This window comes from Schistocerca serialis, chromosome 3 (assembly GCF_023864345.2).
Source record: "Schistocerca serialis cubense isolate TAMUIC-IGC-003099 chromosome 3, iqSchSeri2.2, whole genome shotgun sequence".
Taxonomy (NCBI): Eukaryota; Metazoa; Arthropoda; class Insecta; order Orthoptera; family Acrididae; genus Schistocerca; species Schistocerca serialis.
This window is the reverse complement of record NC_064640.1, coordinates 831135904-831155642: the sequence shown is the minus strand read 5'-3', so window position 1 is coordinate 831155642 and position 19739 is coordinate 831135904. Positions and strand designations below refer to the sequence as shown.

The 19739-nt window shown below is 44.8% G+C and overlaps 1 protein-coding gene across 1 annotated transcript in view; it reads right to left on the bottom strand.

The window, feature by feature from the left end:
* LOC126471253 (uncharacterized) overlaps positions 1-19739 on the bottom strand; it is a 150561-nt gene that overhangs the window by 29614 nt on the left and 101208 nt on the right. Inside the window, exon 6 of the mRNA XM_050099371.1 lies at positions 10351-10482. Within this exon, the coding sequence (XP_049955328.1) occupies positions 10351-10482 (132 nt within the window). The remainder of the gene's footprint in view (positions 1-10350; positions 10483-19739) is intronic.

The following is a 19739-nucleotide window of genomic DNA, read 5'->3' as shown; positions in this document are numbered from 1 at the left end:
GTCAAGCACATTTGAGGACCACTTACGGATATGGCTGTTAAGGAGAGGAAGGAATCAAGTGTGCACTCTACGTGCGTACCAAAAGGAATCATTCCAGATGTGGAAAGGGTGCTCCTGAAATCCATAAAGAGCACAGGGTGCAGGTGGCAGCTCAGGTCATTATCAGTGATACCAATGATGTGTGACATATTGGTTTTGGGCTGTTAGAAGAAGTGTTACTTGCAAGATGAAGGCTGAACTCACTATTTGCAGCATTGTCAACACAACAGAAAGTGCTCCTGTGGAGAGCCTTAATCAGAGGCTCATGTAGTTCTGCAAATGTGTAGGCTGCAGATTTCTTGACTTGCACCATTGGGTGGTAGAATTCTGGGTTCAGATTAATAGTTCAGGATCCACTACACAGAGAAAGTGGCTACACAGGTAGTGGGGGCTATGTGGGTAGGAGTGGGCCATTTTTTAGGTTAAAAGGTCATGGAAAACTATAGAAAAGGTGTCAGTCTAAAAGGGTACAGGGCTAGAACACAAAGGTAGACCTAACAACAATTCATATTCTAGTTGTAAATTATTGTAGCTGTGTTGGAAAAGAACCAGAGCTCCAAGAGCTAATAAAAAGTTCTGAAGCTCAAATTGTTACACATAAGGAAAGCTGGTTAAAGCTGGAATTAAGTTCAGCTGAAATTTTTACAGAGGATATAACCATGTTCAGATAGGATAAATGAAATACAGTTGGTGGTGGAGTGTTTATTGCTGTCAGAAGTAGTTTACTTTGTAGTAAAATTGAAGTAGATAATTCCAGTGAGTTAGTATGGATAGAGGTTATACTAGACAACTGGAATAAATTAATAACTGGTTTCTTTTACTGAATCTGACTCAGACAATACAGTTTCTGAACAGTTTACAGAAAACCTCAGTATTGTTTAAAATAGGTACCCCGGTCATACAATTGAAGTTTCTGGTAACTTCAAGCTACCCTCAATACATTGGCAAAAATGCATGTTTAATGCTGCTAGGCATAAAATTAGATCCAAAATTGTGCTGAATGTTTCTCAGAAAATTATTTCGAACAATTAGTTCAGGAGCTGACTAAAAGTGTAAATGGTTGTGTAAACATACTTGACCTCTTGGCAAGAAATAATCCTGAGCCAATAGGAAGCATAATGATGGATACATGGATTAGTGAGCACAAGGCTGTCCTAGTGAGAATGAATACTGTAACCTCCAAACCCACCAAAAATAAATTCAAAGTGCAGCTGCTTAAAAAACACATAAAATTTGCTTGATGCCTTTCTAAGAGTGTCTTCACTCCTGATCTACACACACACACACACACACACAAAAGCAAGCCAAATTTAAATGAATGCAAAATCTCAAAGAATGGTAGAGTTTTACAGAAGCCCAAAATTCAGCATTAACTTCAATGTAAGATGTGCTTAATAGTTTCCCCAATGAAATTTTGTCTCAAAATCTGGAAGAAAACTCAAAGAGATTCTGACCATATGTAAAATATACCAGTTGCAAGATAAAATCAATATGCTATTCAATACCGCTTCAACCGCACACGAGCTATGTGCTGCACATCCATCATGTTGGAAGTACATCGCCATTCTGTCATGCAGTGAAACATCTTGTAGTAACATCGGTAGAACATTACGTAGGAAATCAGCATACGTTGCACCATTTAGATTGCCATCGATAAAATGGGGGCCAATTATCCTTCCTCCCATAATGCCGCACCATACATTAACCCACCAAGGTCGCTGATGTTCCACTTGTCACAGCCATCACGGATTTTCCATTGCCCAATAGTGCATATTATGCTGGTTTATGTTACCGCTGTTGGTGAATGACGCTTCGTCGCTGAATAGAATGCATACAAAAAATCTCATCATACCGTAATTTCTCTTGTGCCAAGTGGCAGAACTATACACGATGTTCAAAGTCGTCGCCATTGGTGCATAGAAATATGGTACGGGTGCAGTCGATGTTGATGTAGCAGTCTCAACACTGACGTTTTTGAGATTCTCGATTCTCATGCAATTTGGCTGCTACTGATGTGCGGATTGGCTGCGACACCAGCTAAAACACCTACTTGGGCATCATCATTTGCTACAGGTCATGGTTGACGTTTCGCATGTGGCTGAACACTTCCTGTTTCCTTAAATAATGTAACACTTCGGCGAATGCTCCAGACACTTGAATTATGTCATCCAGGATACCGAGCAGCATACATAGCACATGCTTGTTGGGCATTTTGATCACAATAGCCATACGTAATGTATCACGAAGCAAATACCACCTGCACTGGCAGAATGTTACGTGATACCACGTACTTATACGTTTGTGACTATTACAGCGCCATCTATCACAAAGCAAAACAAGTGGTCCAACTAAAACATTCATATTTCTTTATGTACTACACGAATATGTAATAAAAAATGGGGGTTCCTACTTTTAAAAAATTCAGTTGATATCCATTTGACCTATGGCAGCGCCATCTAGTGGGCCAATCACAGCGCCATCCAGTTTCCCCCTTCAAGCTAGACAAGTTTTGTGCTTTGTAGTTTTTTTGTTTGACATTTATTTCGCGATATATTTGGCCTGGTCACTATCAATGGACCACCCTGTATATGATGTCCGTTCTTCCAGAAATATCAAATTCCTTACAGTGACAGCTAAAGAAGACTATATTCTAAGATATATAAGCACCTGTGCTGTGGGTCTCAAATAGGGAATATATCCAGCCAGTAGGAACATGTATTGTAAGAACAACTATCAACGACAGAACACAGGCCCTTGACTCTGTCAGTTGAATAGAATGTACTCAATGTTATTCTAGGGTGGAATTTCTTGCAGTCGCCACCGGCAGTCGCCACTGGCAGATCAGAGCTCCACATTAATGAAGCTATCCCAACAAGCACACAACAAGGATTGCTCTGGACAGTTGGTCACAATTTAAAATGTTGACATCTCACTACCAATAATGAAATGAGTTCCAGTCATAGATCTCAATACTTAGTTAAGGTTTAAAGCTTTTGTCCATTCCAAAAAACTACAAGAAAAAGGAGTCTATATTCCAGTGTTGACCATAAACATTGCAGGTGATGAAGGAAAACATTAGATTACTAACTGTCTCAAGCAGCCACTGCTCATCCCTAGAGGTAGAGGTATGTGTAGGAACAGCCAGATGAGTCCATAATAGGCACCTCAGTGCTCTACCACTGCTACAGACACTGCTGTGGGGGAAGTGACCATCAATCTGCCAACAGGATCCCACTTGATTGAGGAACAAAATTGGTGAACATCAGCAATTCTTTCAAATCCAGACTGGAGGGAAGAGACACCAAGGAACCCATGGTAAACCACCAATTAGCCAGCAGTCTAGTGTGGTGTTGCCACCTAAACAATGCACGTATTTGGAAGAAAGTGCTCCAAGATGACATCATTAAACTTTCAGAAAGTCTGGTCCTCTCCCGTGGTTCTTGTGAAGGAGCAGAACAGCACATGGCATTTCTGCATCGATGACCACTGACTGAAAAAAATCTCAAAAAAGATATCTATCCATTGCTGTTCATTGATGATACCCTTGACTGATTGAAAGAGCAAAGTATTTCTCAACTGTGGACACACTGTCAGATTACAGGCAAATCAAGTCTGATGAAGCTATATGGGAAAATACTGCCTTGATAACCTTAGACAGCTTCTATGAGTTCAGCATTATGCCATTTGGACTGTAATGCTCCAGCCAACTTCAAGCATATGATGGACAACCTGCCGCAACAGCTTAAATAGATGGCATACCTTTGCTGTTTAGATGACATTGTCATTTTCTGAAGACGTTTGAAGAACACCTACGCCACCTGACAACTGAACCGAAGAGTGTTCGTACAGCAGAATGCCTTCTGAATCCAAAAAAGTGCTTATCCACTCACCCAAGGAATAAAAACCTTGCAGCATCTAGTTAATGGAGATGGAGTCCATCCCAATCCATAGAAAAAAAGAGCAGCACAGATTCCACAGCACATCCAAGATATGAAGTTTCCCAGAATGAGCTCTTACTACTTGTGATTCAGAAAGGAGTTGCATAGCTAGGCACAACCTTTGCAAGAGCTACTGCATAGACATGCCAATTTGATCTGGAATGATGTGCAATAAAGATCTTTCTCTGATTTTAGGAATTTCCAAAACCAAATTTCATGCTGATGCTAGCAGCTATGTGATAAGCATGGTTCTAGGGCAAATTCAGGAAGATGCTGGAAATATGACAGCTTATGCTTCCACTGCACTCACAAAGTCCAAGAATAAATAATCTGCAACAGTGTGCCTTGCATTTGTTTTGGGCCATCAATTCACAACTGTGATGGACCATCACTCCCTATGCTGGATAACTTGCCCCAAGAATCCATTGAGTCAGCTGGTTAGATGGCCACTGAGTCTTCAAGAGTACATTGTCATAGTTGTATACAAAACTGAATGCCAACACAAGTATGCAAGCTGCCTTTCAAGGAATCTTATTGTGCAACACAGCAGCATTCATGAAACTTCATCACTGCATTAAATGATATTGCTGCTGAACGGGGGGAAGATCCAGTACTGCTGAAAACCATAGAAACATCAAAGAAGGCGGGACCAACCAAAGAAGAATTCCATTTAATAAATGGAACACTGCAGAAGAACTACTATGACCCAATGGGACAGAAATGGTTGATCATCCCAGCTCATCATCAGCCAGCCATCCTGAAGTATTTACAGGCACATTTAAAGAACAGACTCTGTTGACAATCCACAGTGCTACCAAATAATTTGAAACTCATTTGCTGAATGTGAATTCCTCAACAGCTAAGTTAGGTATTGACATACTACTCAAAGTGACATGTGAAAAATTGTACTAGATTAGGACTCACACCCAGACTTCCCACTTATCACAAGTGGTCACTTTAACCACACCTACTATCCATACATGCTCCCTGGACAACCCAAGTCTGTCGCCAAGTCTGTTCTATCAGACATGCATGTAAGTATTACAAGCTCAGGCAGGCCCATGGCAATAGAATTGGTCTTTATACATCGTTTTACCATTCTCCCTGTTGCATGAGTCCAAGTAATGCTGCAAGCAATAGGAAATGAATTCAGTGGACTTCAAAATAAGAATGTAGATAGAGATACACATAAATGTTTGGTTTGGTCTGGGAAGCATGCATGGATAGCAGGAGTGATTAAGGCAACCAGTCATCATGAATGGGAAATCCAGGTCCGAGTTCCAGTCCTGAACAAATTTTCATGTCAGCACTTGGTAGATATCTATACCTAATACAGTTGATGCCAAGGAATTCATATTTAGTGAATTAATTTCAAATTATCCTGAATTTTTTCTATGAGTCTCCAATAATAGGTCATCTGAGATTTGTGAAGACTCTGGACATAATCAGACACAGGTCTCACTGGCAGATCTCTACCAATCCACTAGACACTACAAGAGCCACTGTAAGGAGTGCCAGTGACAGAAGCACATGAAATACTCACCTCTGGGGCATGTGATACTAATTCCACCTGCAGCAGCACCATTTCACTGGACTGGAATCATTATCTTGAGGGAGGTTTCAAAACTTGACAAACAGGAATCAATGGATAGTGGTCTGCAATGACAACCTCACCCACTACACTGTTATCAAACTGCTGAAACTCTGGAAATTGCAAGGTTTATTGTAGATAACCATTTTGAAACATGAGGCACTCCGAGTGATGATCTCCAATTGTGGGAATGTTTTCCAGTCCAAATTAGTCTCGGAGGTAATTTCACTTTGCAACACCACCCCCAGGATGACAATTACCTATCACCAACAGAGGTATGATCTCACAGAACACTTTAATAAAACACTGACAGATATGCTCTTGATATACTTTGATGTTGAACCAAGAGATTGGGATACAATACTGTCTGTTGTGACAGTCACATACAGTACAATAAAGCAAGATACTACAGTCCTTTCTGCTCAATGGTCATGAGACCAAAATGACAATGTTCCTGTTTCAACTGGCTGATGCTCAGGATGGATATATGAAACTTCCTTATCACGACAAAAGAAGCAAGACAGCTGTGTCCCTTAGACACACAGGGGGAGGTTGGTTGGTTGATTTATTTGGGGGAAGGGACCAACAAGTAAGGTCATTGGTCACATCAGATTAGGGAAGGAAGTCAGCCAGGCCCTTTCAAAGGAACCAACCCAGTATTTGCTTGAAGCAATTTAGGGAAATCCTATCTTAGGATGGCTGGATGTGGGTTTGAACAATCATCCTCCCAGGAGGAGAAAAGAGCATTGTAACCTGAAGCACTGGCCACTGAGATATAGCTTGGGACACTTGGTATGGGATTTTCAACATGTGCAGAAAGTAAGTATATCAGACTTGTTACTAAAATGCTACTCTGGGCTATATTTTATCATTAATCACTTGTCAGAAGTCACAGATGAAGTCAACGATTATGACCTTTTTTGAAGAAGGCAAAAGTGCAGAGATGGTATTCGAGTCCTCTGCGTGGAGCCCTCCTATGGTCCAAAGGTGCAGTTCAATGGTGGAAGCTTTGATGGGAGGAGCTGCCTTCAATAACAATCATAATGAAAAGGATGTGACAACATGATCAAAATGTGAGGAGCCTCTGGTGTTGTCATATAGAGCACCACAGACAAAATCTTGGATTGTGTAGTCAGTTCCAATGAGAACTTCTGAAACAGTAGGTTGCTGTTACTCAGGAGGGGAAGCACAGCTGATGCAGTATGGCTTAGTAGTTAGCATCACTGGAGGTCAACAGTTCAAATACAATAACCCAAAATTATTTGTTGTTTAGTATTTATTATTTCTAGAAGGTTCTCAAAATGATTTATGTCTTATGTTTGCGTATGCTGAAATATTTGATGTTTGTACAGAAAGCAAAACACTCCATCCAGGAGGCAGTTCTGTTCGAAATATTGGAACAATAAATGAGGTCAGCCATCTGCATTCCCAAAAACTGATGTGTATTGTAGTCTGTAAGAAAACCATGAATCATATGACAGCTTAATCTAGATATCAGCAGAATCATAATGCTGTATGACTATGGTTTGTCTCACCTGTGGCACTTCAAGCATACTTTCAGTTCTGTCCTGTTTCTTAATCTTCTGGGGATAAGTGTATTTATTCTACAGTAGGGTACAATAATGATATTGTATGAGGTTGATAATGAATGACTGATTGATTAAATGAGGGGGGTTATGGTACCAAACAGTGAGCTCATCAGTCCTGCGATTCCATAGTTTGTCACAGATGAAAGAGGGTCCACTAGAAGCAGACAGATCCAGCGAGGGGTGTCAAATTATAAAATAATAAACACTAAACACACACAGTAAAATGCATAAAGGGTGAGACCAAATCTAAAAACTGGAAGAAAGGTGTGGTCATGGGATCACAGACCGACAAGACTGGAAAAGAGGTCCCAACCACAACCAACCTGGCAGGGAGGGTGGAGGGGACGGAGGGGGGCTACAGTGGGTAAGGGGGGAGAAGGAAGGAAGGAAGGGGGGGAGAAGGAAGGAAGGAAGGGGGGGAGAAGGAAGGAAGGAAGGGGGGGAGAAGGAAGGAAGGAAGGGGGGGAGAAGGAAGGAAGGAAGGGGGGGAGAAGGAAGGAAGGAAGGGGGGGAGAAGGAAGGAAGGAAGGGGGGGAGAAGGAAGGAAGGAAGGGGGGGAGAAGGAAGGAAGGGGGGGAGAAGGAAGGAAGGGGGGGGGAGAAGGAAGGAAGGGGGGGGGAGAAGGAGGGAAGGGGGGGAGAAGGAAGGAAGGGGGGGAGAAGGAAGGAAAGGGGGGAGAAGGAAGGAAGGGGGGGGAGAAGGAAGGAAGGGGGGGAGAAGGAAGGAAGGGGGGGAGAAGGAAGGAAGGGGGGGAGAAGGAAGGAAGGGGGGGAGAAGGAAGGAAGGGGGGGAGAAGGAAGGAAGGGGGGGAGAAGGAAGGAAGGGGGGGAGAAGGAAGGAAGGGGGGGAGAAGGAAGGAAGGGGGGGAGAAGGAAGGAAGGGGGGGAGAAGGAAGGAAGGGGGTGAGAAGGAAGGAAGGGGGTGAGAAGGAAGGAAGGGGGTGAGAAGGAAGGAAGGGGGTGAGAAGGAAGGAAGGGGGTGGAGAAGGAAGGAAGGGGGGGGAGAAGGAAGGAAGGGGGGGGAGAAGGAAGGAAGGGGGGGAGAAGGAAGGAAGGGGGGGAGAAGGAAGGAAGGGGGGGAGAAGGAAGGAAGGGGGGGGAGAAGGAAGGAAGGGGGGGAGAAGGAAGGAAGGGGGGGGAGAAGGAAGGAAGGGGGGGGAGAAGGAAGGAAGGGGGGGAGAAGGAAGGAAGGGGGGGAGAAGGAAGGAAGGGGGGAGAAGGAAGGAAGGGGGGGAGAAGGAAGGAAGGGGGGGAGAAGGAAGGAAGGGGGGGAGAAGGAAGGAAGGGGGGGGGAAGGAAGGAAGGGGGGGGGAAGGAAGGAAGGAAGGGGGGGAGAAGGAAGGAAGGAAGGGGGGGAGAAGGAAGGAAGGAAGGGGGGGAGAAGAAGGAAGGGGGGAGAAGAAGGAAGGGGGGAGAAGAAGGAAGGGGGGGGACCATCTGCACCCGTTCATGCTTTATGTCTTCCGTGACAGTGGTATCATCTTTCAGCAGTACAACTGTCTATATCTGAAAGCCAGAATGATGCTAGAGTGGTTCAAGGAGCACGATAGTGAAATCACATTTCCATCAAGCACAATCACGGTGTACACAAATTAGCGGCCAGTTATTTATGAGAATTTACATGACTTTGCAGCTTGATATGCTTCGTGCGCCAAGTATCCACCCTGCGACTACCCACTCTGACCTGGGGTTCTCCCCATGGGCACCAAACCAACCACAGCAAGGGCCGTATGGCATGGTGGTGCCACATAGCTCCACAAGTCTGCCAACAAACTGTAGGAATTACCATAATTTGGGCAGATATGTACCCGTCATAACTTGTTGCCAGTACACCTTGCAGAAGTAGTAAGTGTTTGCTCCTGCCTGTTAATATGTAACTTGACTCTTTACATGTCCTGAAGTGTCTCTGATCAAAGAATTTACAGGATGAGTGAGAAGTTTCTCCCTAGTTTTGTGATAGTTTATATGTATTAATGGACATTGTTGTATCTCATAACATGATACCTAGGAATACCTTGACCATCCATAGCACCTTTTTATGATGAATGATGAAGTGCAGGAAGTTGACTTTACAGGCGTACACCCAAGTTGCTTTGTGGTTTGAACTGTGGCATTCTGTAATCCTTATTCAGTGATGGTGGTAGGTTGTTCACGGCCCTCATGCCAGACTTGATGCTAAAGCCATTAAGAATTTTCCCACCTAGCTAATGGCAACTGGGTCAATTGCAGATAAACCACAAGGTAGTGTGATCTCTAGAAAATGTAGCAGCAGTGAACAGCATCTTCACACACAGTCCCAGAAAATCAACAAACCAGGCAGCTTTTGAGAGTGGACTCAGCAGGTGCACAGTGCATATTATGTTAAAGAAGGATCTGATCTGGAAACACTGGAGATCCCATTATGTTCAGGGGTTATCATTGTAGGATTGTGACAAGTGGATGGAGTACGAGGAAATTACACTGTCATGGATTAATGATTGGGAGGATTTGTACAAGAACATTTTTGGAGTGAAGAGGTGGTATATCACATTGGGGAATTCATCAATTGACACAATGGTCATCATTATGCAGAAACAAATCCAGAAATGCCAAGTGAAAGCTCACAAAGTCAACCAAAATTGGCAGTATGTTGAAGTAGAGCACTACCTCATTTTGCCTGCATCGTTCATAACTGGCTGGATGAACACTTTCCAGGACGTTGGCTGGGATGGCACTCTGGATGAATTAGAGGAGAGGATCCAAGATGTCCTGAGAAATATACCTGTGACTTCCCAGCATAATGTCATTTGGTCAAAGCCACAGGAACATATGTAGGATTGTTGTGTTTTACGCAAATTCTCATGGTGCTGAGAACTGACAACTTGTTATGCATGTAAATAGCCATTAGAAATATTATGGGCATTTAAAACTAGGAGCGACTTCTCCTCCACGAGTGACTTCTCCTCAATGAATGAATGAATGAATGGATTGAATAAATGAATAAGTTGATATTACCATTTATTATTTGTGACTTAAGAGAGAAATATATTTAAGTATCAACCAATATGAATAGCTAATGTGATCAATATAATAAAATAGATCTCAATTATTGAACTATTTAGCTTCACTGCATGTATGATGTCTTGGTGTCAGGAATGCATGTTTATGGCACATCTTATTAAAATTTGACAAACAATGTTCAAAACAAAACTTACCAATGTCATGTCCATCAGGACTCCACAAAAGGTATGGACTATGACAGTGAGTACCTTCCATGTCAAGTTTGTCGACAACCTTAGTAAGACTAGCAAGTACCAATATTTCAGTCTTCCAAGCAACATCTGCATCTGGAAAGCAGAAATGCACATAAGACAACTGTGTATTATGTTTCACAAAAATTGAATTAAGAATATGAACAGTTTTATATCAAAGTATGTTACTACACATGACTTCTTTTTACTTTGTTTAATATGCCATCAAAATGAAAATTAGTGAGATGGTGGAAACCTGGTTGTCAATCCTAGTCTCTCATCAGCAGCCAATTTAACCAAATTATCAAAGTATGCCTACAGTACTGAGAAACCTTCAATGTCATGTTTTCATCAAGTAACTCCCATGCACTATTAATAAAAGTTCTCCCATTGGGTATGTGGGAATAGCAGCACATGGATAACATGTCTGGTAGAAGGTCTGTGGAATACCAAATACCAGAATCCCAATTTTGCACAAATTTTTACTGCCATGATGTATTCATTACACTGAAGCTTCAGCATCTCAGAATGGTTTTCACTTTTATAATTGCAGTGCATTTTATTCAGCTGATCTTTTCGTTTTCTTCAGAAGCATAAACACATTTTGAGTACTTATTGCTATCAGAATAGCTAACAGGAGGAATAACATGTAATATTTATTATTCATATAAATATCTAAGCAAATGATTCTGAGATGTTTCAAGAGAAACAGACATGTAAATTCCATATACTACAGATGACAGCCACTTAAATACTTGGTTTGAATCCTAGATTCCTATTAATGTATTAGCTGACTTAATTAGAAGTCTGTTACTCCCAGTAACAATAGCCTCAATCAATCACTTTTAAACAAGAGAACTGAGAATATACTGAGTTCAACAATAGGACTTACACAACACAGTTAAATTACTGATACTATTTAAGAAAAATTCTAAAAACTTTGATTAAAATATTAGATTCATTACATTACTACCACCGATAGACAACTGTGGGGTGGTTGATCTTTGCTTACCATCTACACTTGTGTATGATCCACAGTCATTAATGATGCATACAGAAATGTGTGCACACATGCCTTATAAGCTATTGTACACTAATACAAAAACATAATTGACAGGGACGGGGCCAGCAGATGGAGGTGCGGGGGACGGGGCCAGTGGGAGGATTGGTCGGTTGGTTGGTTGGTTCGGGTTGAAAGGATTAAACAGCAAGGTCATCAGTCCCTTGTTTCAAATGTGGTCCATTCCGATAGTGTGACATCTCAGGAAAGTCAGAACGATAAAAGTGAAAAGGCTAAAAAATGTAAAAGGGCAGTCATGTTGTCAATGATAAAAACAAAATGAGGTAAGTCAGCAAGAGAGCGGACCCAACGCTATGCTAGAGGCAGGAAATATCCCACCTCTGAAGCAGCAGAGGCATGACCACCTGCAACTTAAAAGGTGCAACCACTAGAATGTAGAAGTGCATATGGGAAAAGGAGACTAACCAATCCTAAAAAAATGATAAAAACAGAGTAAAAGGGGAAGAAAAGAGGATCTCTGCCAGGGAGGGGAGTCAGGAATCTCCAAACACGGCTTACAGTGGGAGATACACCAACACTCACCGCCCTGCCCCAACACCAGAGAGAGATTAAAAACCTTAAAACTGAGAATAAAAACCACTTTCCCAGAGGAAACTGAGAACCAGGTCAACCATCCGGGGTATCATCAGCCAATATCAAAGATAAAGTGCGGGGGAGACTGTACTTAGCACGCAGAACCAAAAGATTGGTTTAAAGATTAAAGGGACCAAACTGCAAAGGTCATCGGTCCCCAGAACCAAAAGAAGGGGGCATTCAACCAAAATGTGGGCTACTGACTGGAAGGCTCCACAATCACAAAGTGAGGGTGGCTCATCACACAAAAGAAAACCATGGGTCAGCCTGGTATGGCCAATGTGGAGACGACACAGTGTGGTTGAGTCCTTTTGGGAGAGGCGAAAGGAAGAACACCACGGGCCTGGTGTCACCTTAATCGCACAAAGTTTATTAGACAGGGAAGTAGCCTCCCAAGAGTTGGCCGATGATTGTGCGAAGTGGGATTTAATGTGAAGCCGTAAATCCACTGCAGGAGGGGGTTACAGAAAATGGGGGGTAAGTGACTGCTCCCCCAGCCAAATGATCAGCGAGCTCATTACCCAGGATACCCACATGGACAGGGTCCCAAAGGAAGTCAACAGAACAAGCAGCACGGTGAATATCAGCGAGATGATCATGTATGGCAGAGACCATTCGATGGCGCAAAAAACACCAGTCAGTAGCCAGAAGGCCACTCATTGAGTCCGTACATAACAAAATGCAGTTGTGTTAGGACTGTTTAGTAAAGGTAAGGGCCTGGGAAATTGCTATCAATTCCACAGTAATCACCCCACATGTAGGTGGCAGCAGATGATTTTCCGTTCCAACAGAGGACATGAAGGCACATCCCACATGATCAGCAGATTTAGAGAATCAGTGTAAAAAACAACAGCATCCTGAAACTCCCATAAAATTCAACGGAAAAAGGAATGGAACACCATCGGAGGGATGGAATCTTTCCGACCTCGGCAGAGATCCATCCGAATTAGAGGCCGAGGAACTAACATAGGGGGTGGTGGAGGGGAGGGAGCGAGTAAGACAGGACAAAGAAGGATGCTAAAAATCATGGCAGAGAGACGCAAGGCGGAGTCCAACCGGTAAACCCGCCCGAGGGCGGGAATCAGGTGGGCAACGTCCATGGTCTTGGAACAGGATAGAATAGGAAGGACGAGTGGGAGAGGAACGGACAGTGAGTACATAAGACATCAGAAGCTGGGACCATCGAACAGAAGGGGGGGATCCCAGCTTCAACCAGGAGACTATCAACAGGGCTAGTAGGGAAGGCACCGGTGGCCAAACAAATGCCACGATGGTGGACTGGATTGAGCACGTACAGTGTGGAAGGAGCAGCTGAACCATTGGAACCATTGACAACCATAGTCCAAGTGAGACAGAACTAAAGCACGATAAAGACGGAGAAGGAGGGAGTGGTGCGCACCCCAAGAGGAATGGGCAAGGAAGCAAAGGACATTGAGTTTACGGAAACATCCTACCTTCAGAAGTCTGATACGGGGTAGCCAAGTGAGCTGGTTGTCGAAAAGAAGACCCAAGAAAAGAAACTGTGCGACCACAGGAAATTGTTGTGCATTGAGACAGAGCTCTGGATCAGGGTGGATTGTAGTATGGCGACTGAAGTGGACCACCCACAATTTTAAAGGAGATAATTGAAACCCATGTGAGGGGGTCCATGCAGAGGCACACCGTATAGCTCTTTGGAGCTGCCGCTCTGCAGAGGCCATCGAAGAGGAACTAACCCAAATGCAGAAATCATCCACAACAGGGCAGGGGCGACCAAAGGACCAACAGAGGCCGTAAGTCCATCGATAGTAATGAGGAAAAGAAGTACACTCAAGACAGAACCCTGTGGGATGCCCATCTCCTGGGTCCATGGAGAACTAAAAACAGTACCAACCAAAACCCTGAATGACCGATGGAACAGGAACTGGCGGATAAAAATCAGGAGTGGGCCCCGAAGACCCCACTGATGAAGTGTACGTAAGATGTGATGGCACCAGGCTGTGTCATAGGCCTTGCGAAGGTCAAAAAATACTGCAACCAAATGGTAGCACTAGGAAAAAGCCTGCCGAACTGCGGATTCCAAGCAAAGTAAATGATCGATTGGAGACCTTCCCTCTCAGAAGTCACACTGGTAAGGGGACAATATAGCCCGAGATTCGAGGATCCAACTGAGCCGACGGGCTACCATCTGTTCAAGTAACTTGCAAACAACATTGGTCAGACTAATTGGCCGATAGCTGTCAACAAATAGGGGGTTCTTACCAGGCTTAAGGACAGGAACCACGATGCTATCCCTCCACTGCGAAGGGAAGTCACCCTGGAGCCAGATACGGTTAAACACCCAGAGAAGATGTTACTGTTGTGGAGCACTGAGATGTTTAAGCAGTTGGTTATGAATGGAGTCCAGGCCAGGGGCTGAGAAGAAGAAAGTGCGGAAAGAAATTCCCATTCAGTAAAAGGTTCGTTGTAAAATTCTGACTGAAAAGGGATAAAACACAAGGTGGAAGCTTCGGCCCGCTGTTTCTGGTAAAGGAAAGCAGCCGGATAGGAGGCTGATGCTGATGCCATTGCAAAATGTGTCGCAAGATGTTCCGCAAGAATCAATGGGTCCGTACAAAGGCTATCTGGGAGGTGAAGGCCTGGGAGGGTGGACTGCTGATGGCAACCTTGGAGAGAGTGAAGTGTAGCCCATACCCATGACATAGGGACAGTAGAACCAAGGGGAGAAACAAATCGTTCCCAACATATCCGTTTGTTCTGTTTGATTAAATAACAGGCTTTAGTGCAAAGACGTTTAAAGGTAATAAGGCTGGCAATGGATGGGTGCCTCTTAAGGTGTTGCAAAGCTCGACGAGGATCACGGATGGCAATGGCAATGGCTGTATTCCATCACAGGACTTGCAGGCGACGAAATAGTCCAGATGAGCATGGTACAGCAAGGCTAGCAGCGCAAACAATCGTGTCAGACACGTCACATATGACGTCATCAATACAACCTGACAAAGAGGGAGGAAACATGACCTGTGCAGTGTATAGAGGCCAATCGGCGCATTGGAAAGACCAACGAGGTAACCTGTCCATCGGGGAGTGGGAAGGGAGAGAGAAAATCAACGGGAAATGGTCACTATCACAAAGGTCGTTGTGTGGTGACCAGTGTAATGAAGGGAGGAGAGAGGGAGAAGAAAGAGAAAGATCAATGGCAGAAAAGGTACCACGACCAGCACTGAAATGAGTACAGGAGCCATTATTAAGAAAGCACAAGTCGTGGTCTGTAATAAACTGATCTAAGAGAAGACCTCGTCTAGATGGAAATGCACTGCCCCACAAGGGATGATGAGCATTAAAATCGCCGAGAAGGAGGAAGGGAGGAGGAAGTTGCTGAAGAAGGGCAGTTAAGGCAGCAGGTGTAAGAGTCCTGTCAGGAGGGAGATAAAGATTGCAAACCATGACCTCAGAGTCCACGTGGACCCTGACAGCAACCACTTCCAATGTAGTTTGAAGAGGAATCCATGGGCTAGCAATGTCTGTACGGACCAATGTACAAACACCACCAGAAGCCCGCAGGGGTCCAACCCAATTTTGACAGAAACCAGAGAACCCACAGAGGGTCGGTGTGTGACCATCAGTAAAATGAGATTCCTGTAGAACCACACAAGCTGCAGAGTAAGACGAAATAAGGTATTTCAATTCCGAAAGGTGACTATAGTATCCATTACAATTCCATTGGATGACCACAGAACAATGATTTAAATGGGGGTTAAACAGGCTAAAGCCAGTCATACCGCCAGGTCACCACCTGTCTCTGGCAAGGAGGGGGTAATATCCATGAACGACAGGTCAGAATCTGGTTGTGAAGCCGGGGATGGGACCTCTGGTGACAACAGAGGTTCTTTGTCCTGGGACTTACGTTTCTTCTTCTTTTCTGTTGGAGATCGAGGAGGGCTGTGTGGCATAAAGGAGCCAGCTCCAGTAAGATCGGGAACAGAAAGAGATCGGGCAACCTGGTGGCCGACAGACCGCGATTCTCGCGGTCGTCGCTTGGCAACAGACCTTTGGCCTGGAAGGTGCTGGGAAGTGGGAAGGAGCATCCCGGGAGGGGCGCCCTTGACCGGCAGATGCCGAAGGAGTGGGACACTTCTCCAGCTGGGGAGTTGGAGCAGCACCCAGAGGAGAAGGTGTGGGAGCCACAGGGGAGGGGGGGGAGGAGAGTGGTCCGGGACTGGGGTAAGGAAGAGGGAGGAAGCGGTGAAGATGTAACTAAAGCATAACTGGACGCCATGGACACAGGGTGAAGACGTGTATACTTCTTACGAGCCTCTGTGTAGGTTAAACGATCAAGGGACTTATACTCCTGTATCTTCTTTTCCTTCTTATATACTGGGCAATCTGGTGAATGTGGAGAATGATTGCCATGACAATTAACACACACATGAGGGGGAACACAGGGACTCCCCTCATGGAGTGGACATCCACAGTCACCACAGAGAGGGGCCTGTTAAGAGCGGGATGATGTGTCCAAAACACAAGCACTTAAAACACCTCATAGGAGGTGGGATGTACGGCTTCACATCACATCAATAAACCATAATCTTTACTTTCTCAGGGAGGGTATCCTCTTCAAAGGCCAGGATAAAGGCACCAGTATCAATGCGATTGTCCTTCGGACCTTTCTGAACACTCCGAACAAAGTGAACACCCCGCCGTCCGAGATTGTCCCAAAGTTCCTCATCAGTTTGAAGGATGAGGTCCCTGTGAAAAATCACACCTTGAACCATATTTAGAGACTGGTGGGGGGTAATGGACACAGGAATTGTGCCAAGATGGGTACAGGCACAAAGGGCCACAGACTGGGCAGCTGAAGCAGTTTTGATCAGCAACAAACCCAACCGCATCTTGCTCAGGGGGTCCACTTCACCAAACTTGTCTTCAATGTATTCCACAAAGAATAAAGGTTTGGTATTGGTGAAAGTATCCCCATTAGTCCTGGTGCAAACCAGATAGCGGGGGAAAGGCTTTGCCCCTAGCCGACGGGCCTGACCCTCTTCCCAGGGGGTAGCCCTGGAAGGGAAGGCCGAAGGGGCAGGAGAAGCAGCACTAGAAGAAATCAGTCCCATGCAGAGAGATGGCCGCAGAAGAATGGCCAGAGTTCTGGACCCATATGTGTTTCATTTGCATAGTGTCCGCCCTGATACCACCTACTCAGATCAGGGGCTCTCCTCACGGGCGCCACCCAGCCACAGCAAGAGCCGTCTGGCACAGCAGCCATTGCCGGTAGTTCCGATGCTCCAGGATGATGAGCAACCACTCCAAGGCTTGCATGAGGTCACAGCTCAGGTATCAGAAGTGTGATCCCTGTGTGTTCAGGGGGCTCAACTGAAAGGGTACATAGCGACCCCACCACACGGGCTGGCTACCATGCTGGCTATGTACCCTAGCATCAGACAACGACGTGAATGAAAAGGTGGACTGATCTAGGAGGGCACACGTCGGAGACACTAGGTAAGGTGCTCTTCCCCAAATGGTTCACACTATGGAAGAGAAATTTAGTAATGGAGGTCAAACCCCATAGGTGAACCAGTGAGTGCCAAAAGGAGGTGGTGATTACGCAACAAAGCCAAATTGTAAAACCAACAGAACCAGGAGGATAGCGGGGGCCAACATAAGCAAGAACACCATGAGAGGGAGAGGAGAGGGCGAGGGGGAAGGAGCAAGGAGAGGAAAGGAGGAGGAGGGGAAGGAAATGCAACCCTGGAAAGAAGAAAGGCTACAATAGCTCGGGGCCCCGTACTCGCCACGCACGTATCCACAAATGAGTTGTGGACCCCCTGGGGGGCCGGTGGGAGTAGGCGCGGGGGATACGGTTGGTGGGAGGCGGACTGGGGGATCTGGTGGGAGGAGTGGGAGCAGGGAGGGGGGGGGGGGGAGGATGGGACAGGTCTGGGAGGAGGAGGGTGGTCGGGATGGGGAGTTGGAGGAGGGGTGTACAAGGCGGTGGCTTAATGTACTTTGAGAAAAATTGAACACTTCCTCACGAACTGAAAACAGAAGAAATTATGAAGATGCCCTTTCGATTACTGTGCCTCATGGCTACAAAATCTACTTCTGTTCTTGTAGAACCCACTTTCTGATTTGCTGTGTTCAGTGATGAACTGTGTCTGGCTGTTTTAGTTTGTTCTTACTGATAGCTCTGTAGTGCTGAAGCTGATAGTAGAACCTTACAGTACTTACATATGAACTAGTATACAATAGTAGCCTCTCAAATAGGGCAAGAAGACATACATCATAGGGCTGTGGCTTGTTCAGAGATGAGTAAGGAGGACCACATCCCAGCTTTGTGACTGGAAGGAGGTATGCCATGGCAGCAGATGCAACTGTTACCTGACACTTATGGATATACGTCTTCCCATTGCTGCATAGCTCTGTACCTCACATTGAGGTGTTAGCATTGCATGGGGATGGCACACTGAATTGACTGAGGATTGTCACACACTTCCTTGGCTGCTGTGTGTGCCCTTCTGCATCCTGCAATACCCAGTAAAAGACACCTCTTTTCTCAGGCTTTGTAGTTGGAGAAGGACCTCCTGGACATTCTGGAGCACCTTATCTTCTGGGTAAAACATTGTAGAGAATAGACAGCACTCAGAGAATCAGAGAGGACAAAGAATTTAGCACTATAAGCACATCTCATCTGCTCCACTGCCCACAATATCACATATAATTCAGGGTAATAGACAGTAAAGTCTTGATGCAGTCAGATCTTGAAGGGTGTGATCAGGGAAAACAATAAAGGAACCAATGGTAACACCCTGTTTAAATCCATCTGTAAAGACAGCTGCAGAGTTGTGGTGTTCAGTTAAACTGTCACAAAATACTGTATTTAAAATATATACAGGAGCACAACACCTCCTCTGCTGCAATAAATCTAAAATTAATTTGGGCTTCTGCGATAATCAGGATGGCTGGCAGTTGAAACCCTGGATTTGGGGTTGAACTTGCTCCACACTCAGTGACACCTCTACACACTGCATGCAGATCCAAAATAGCCTTACTACTGATGGACAATTTGAGAAAACACAACCCAGAGGCAGGCAAGCAACTATTTGGTATGCAGGTGAATTCAGAGCTGCAAGGAATGTACATGTCTGATGCACTATGAGGAACTGCCACTGGATTGTGAGTGATGATTCCTCAGCCTCAGCACAGAGACTTGGTAGATGACCGTCTAGTAAGCAAGCGTGGCCAGCCTAAGCCCATTGTTGTGGATAGTGTCAATGATATTATAATGATATATAATGGATAGTGTCAATGATCAATAAGAAGCCCTTGCTCATCCATACATTCTAAACCCATAGTGTAGCTGTGAATGCACAAAAGGCCTATGAAACTTTACATTCCCTGATGGCTTCTGAAGACCTTGGCTGTGGCACTTTATGATATGCAGTTCCTTCTGGGTTCTGGCTTTCACGTCTCTCTGGTGTGCTAGCAGTGACAATTTGGAGTAAAAAAATGAGATTCAGAAGCCTTACAGAGTCTTTAAAATGTAGAGTGGTGTACCTGATATGTAAGTCCCCTAGCCTCTGCACTACAACTGATGAGTCACTGTTGCAACGCTGAAGGAGGAAAAGAAAACTACAAAATTGTCTACAAAGAAGGAGCACTGTACAGGACTCCTTATCACAGATGTGATACTGTTTATGGCTATGGCAAAGAGGGTAACACT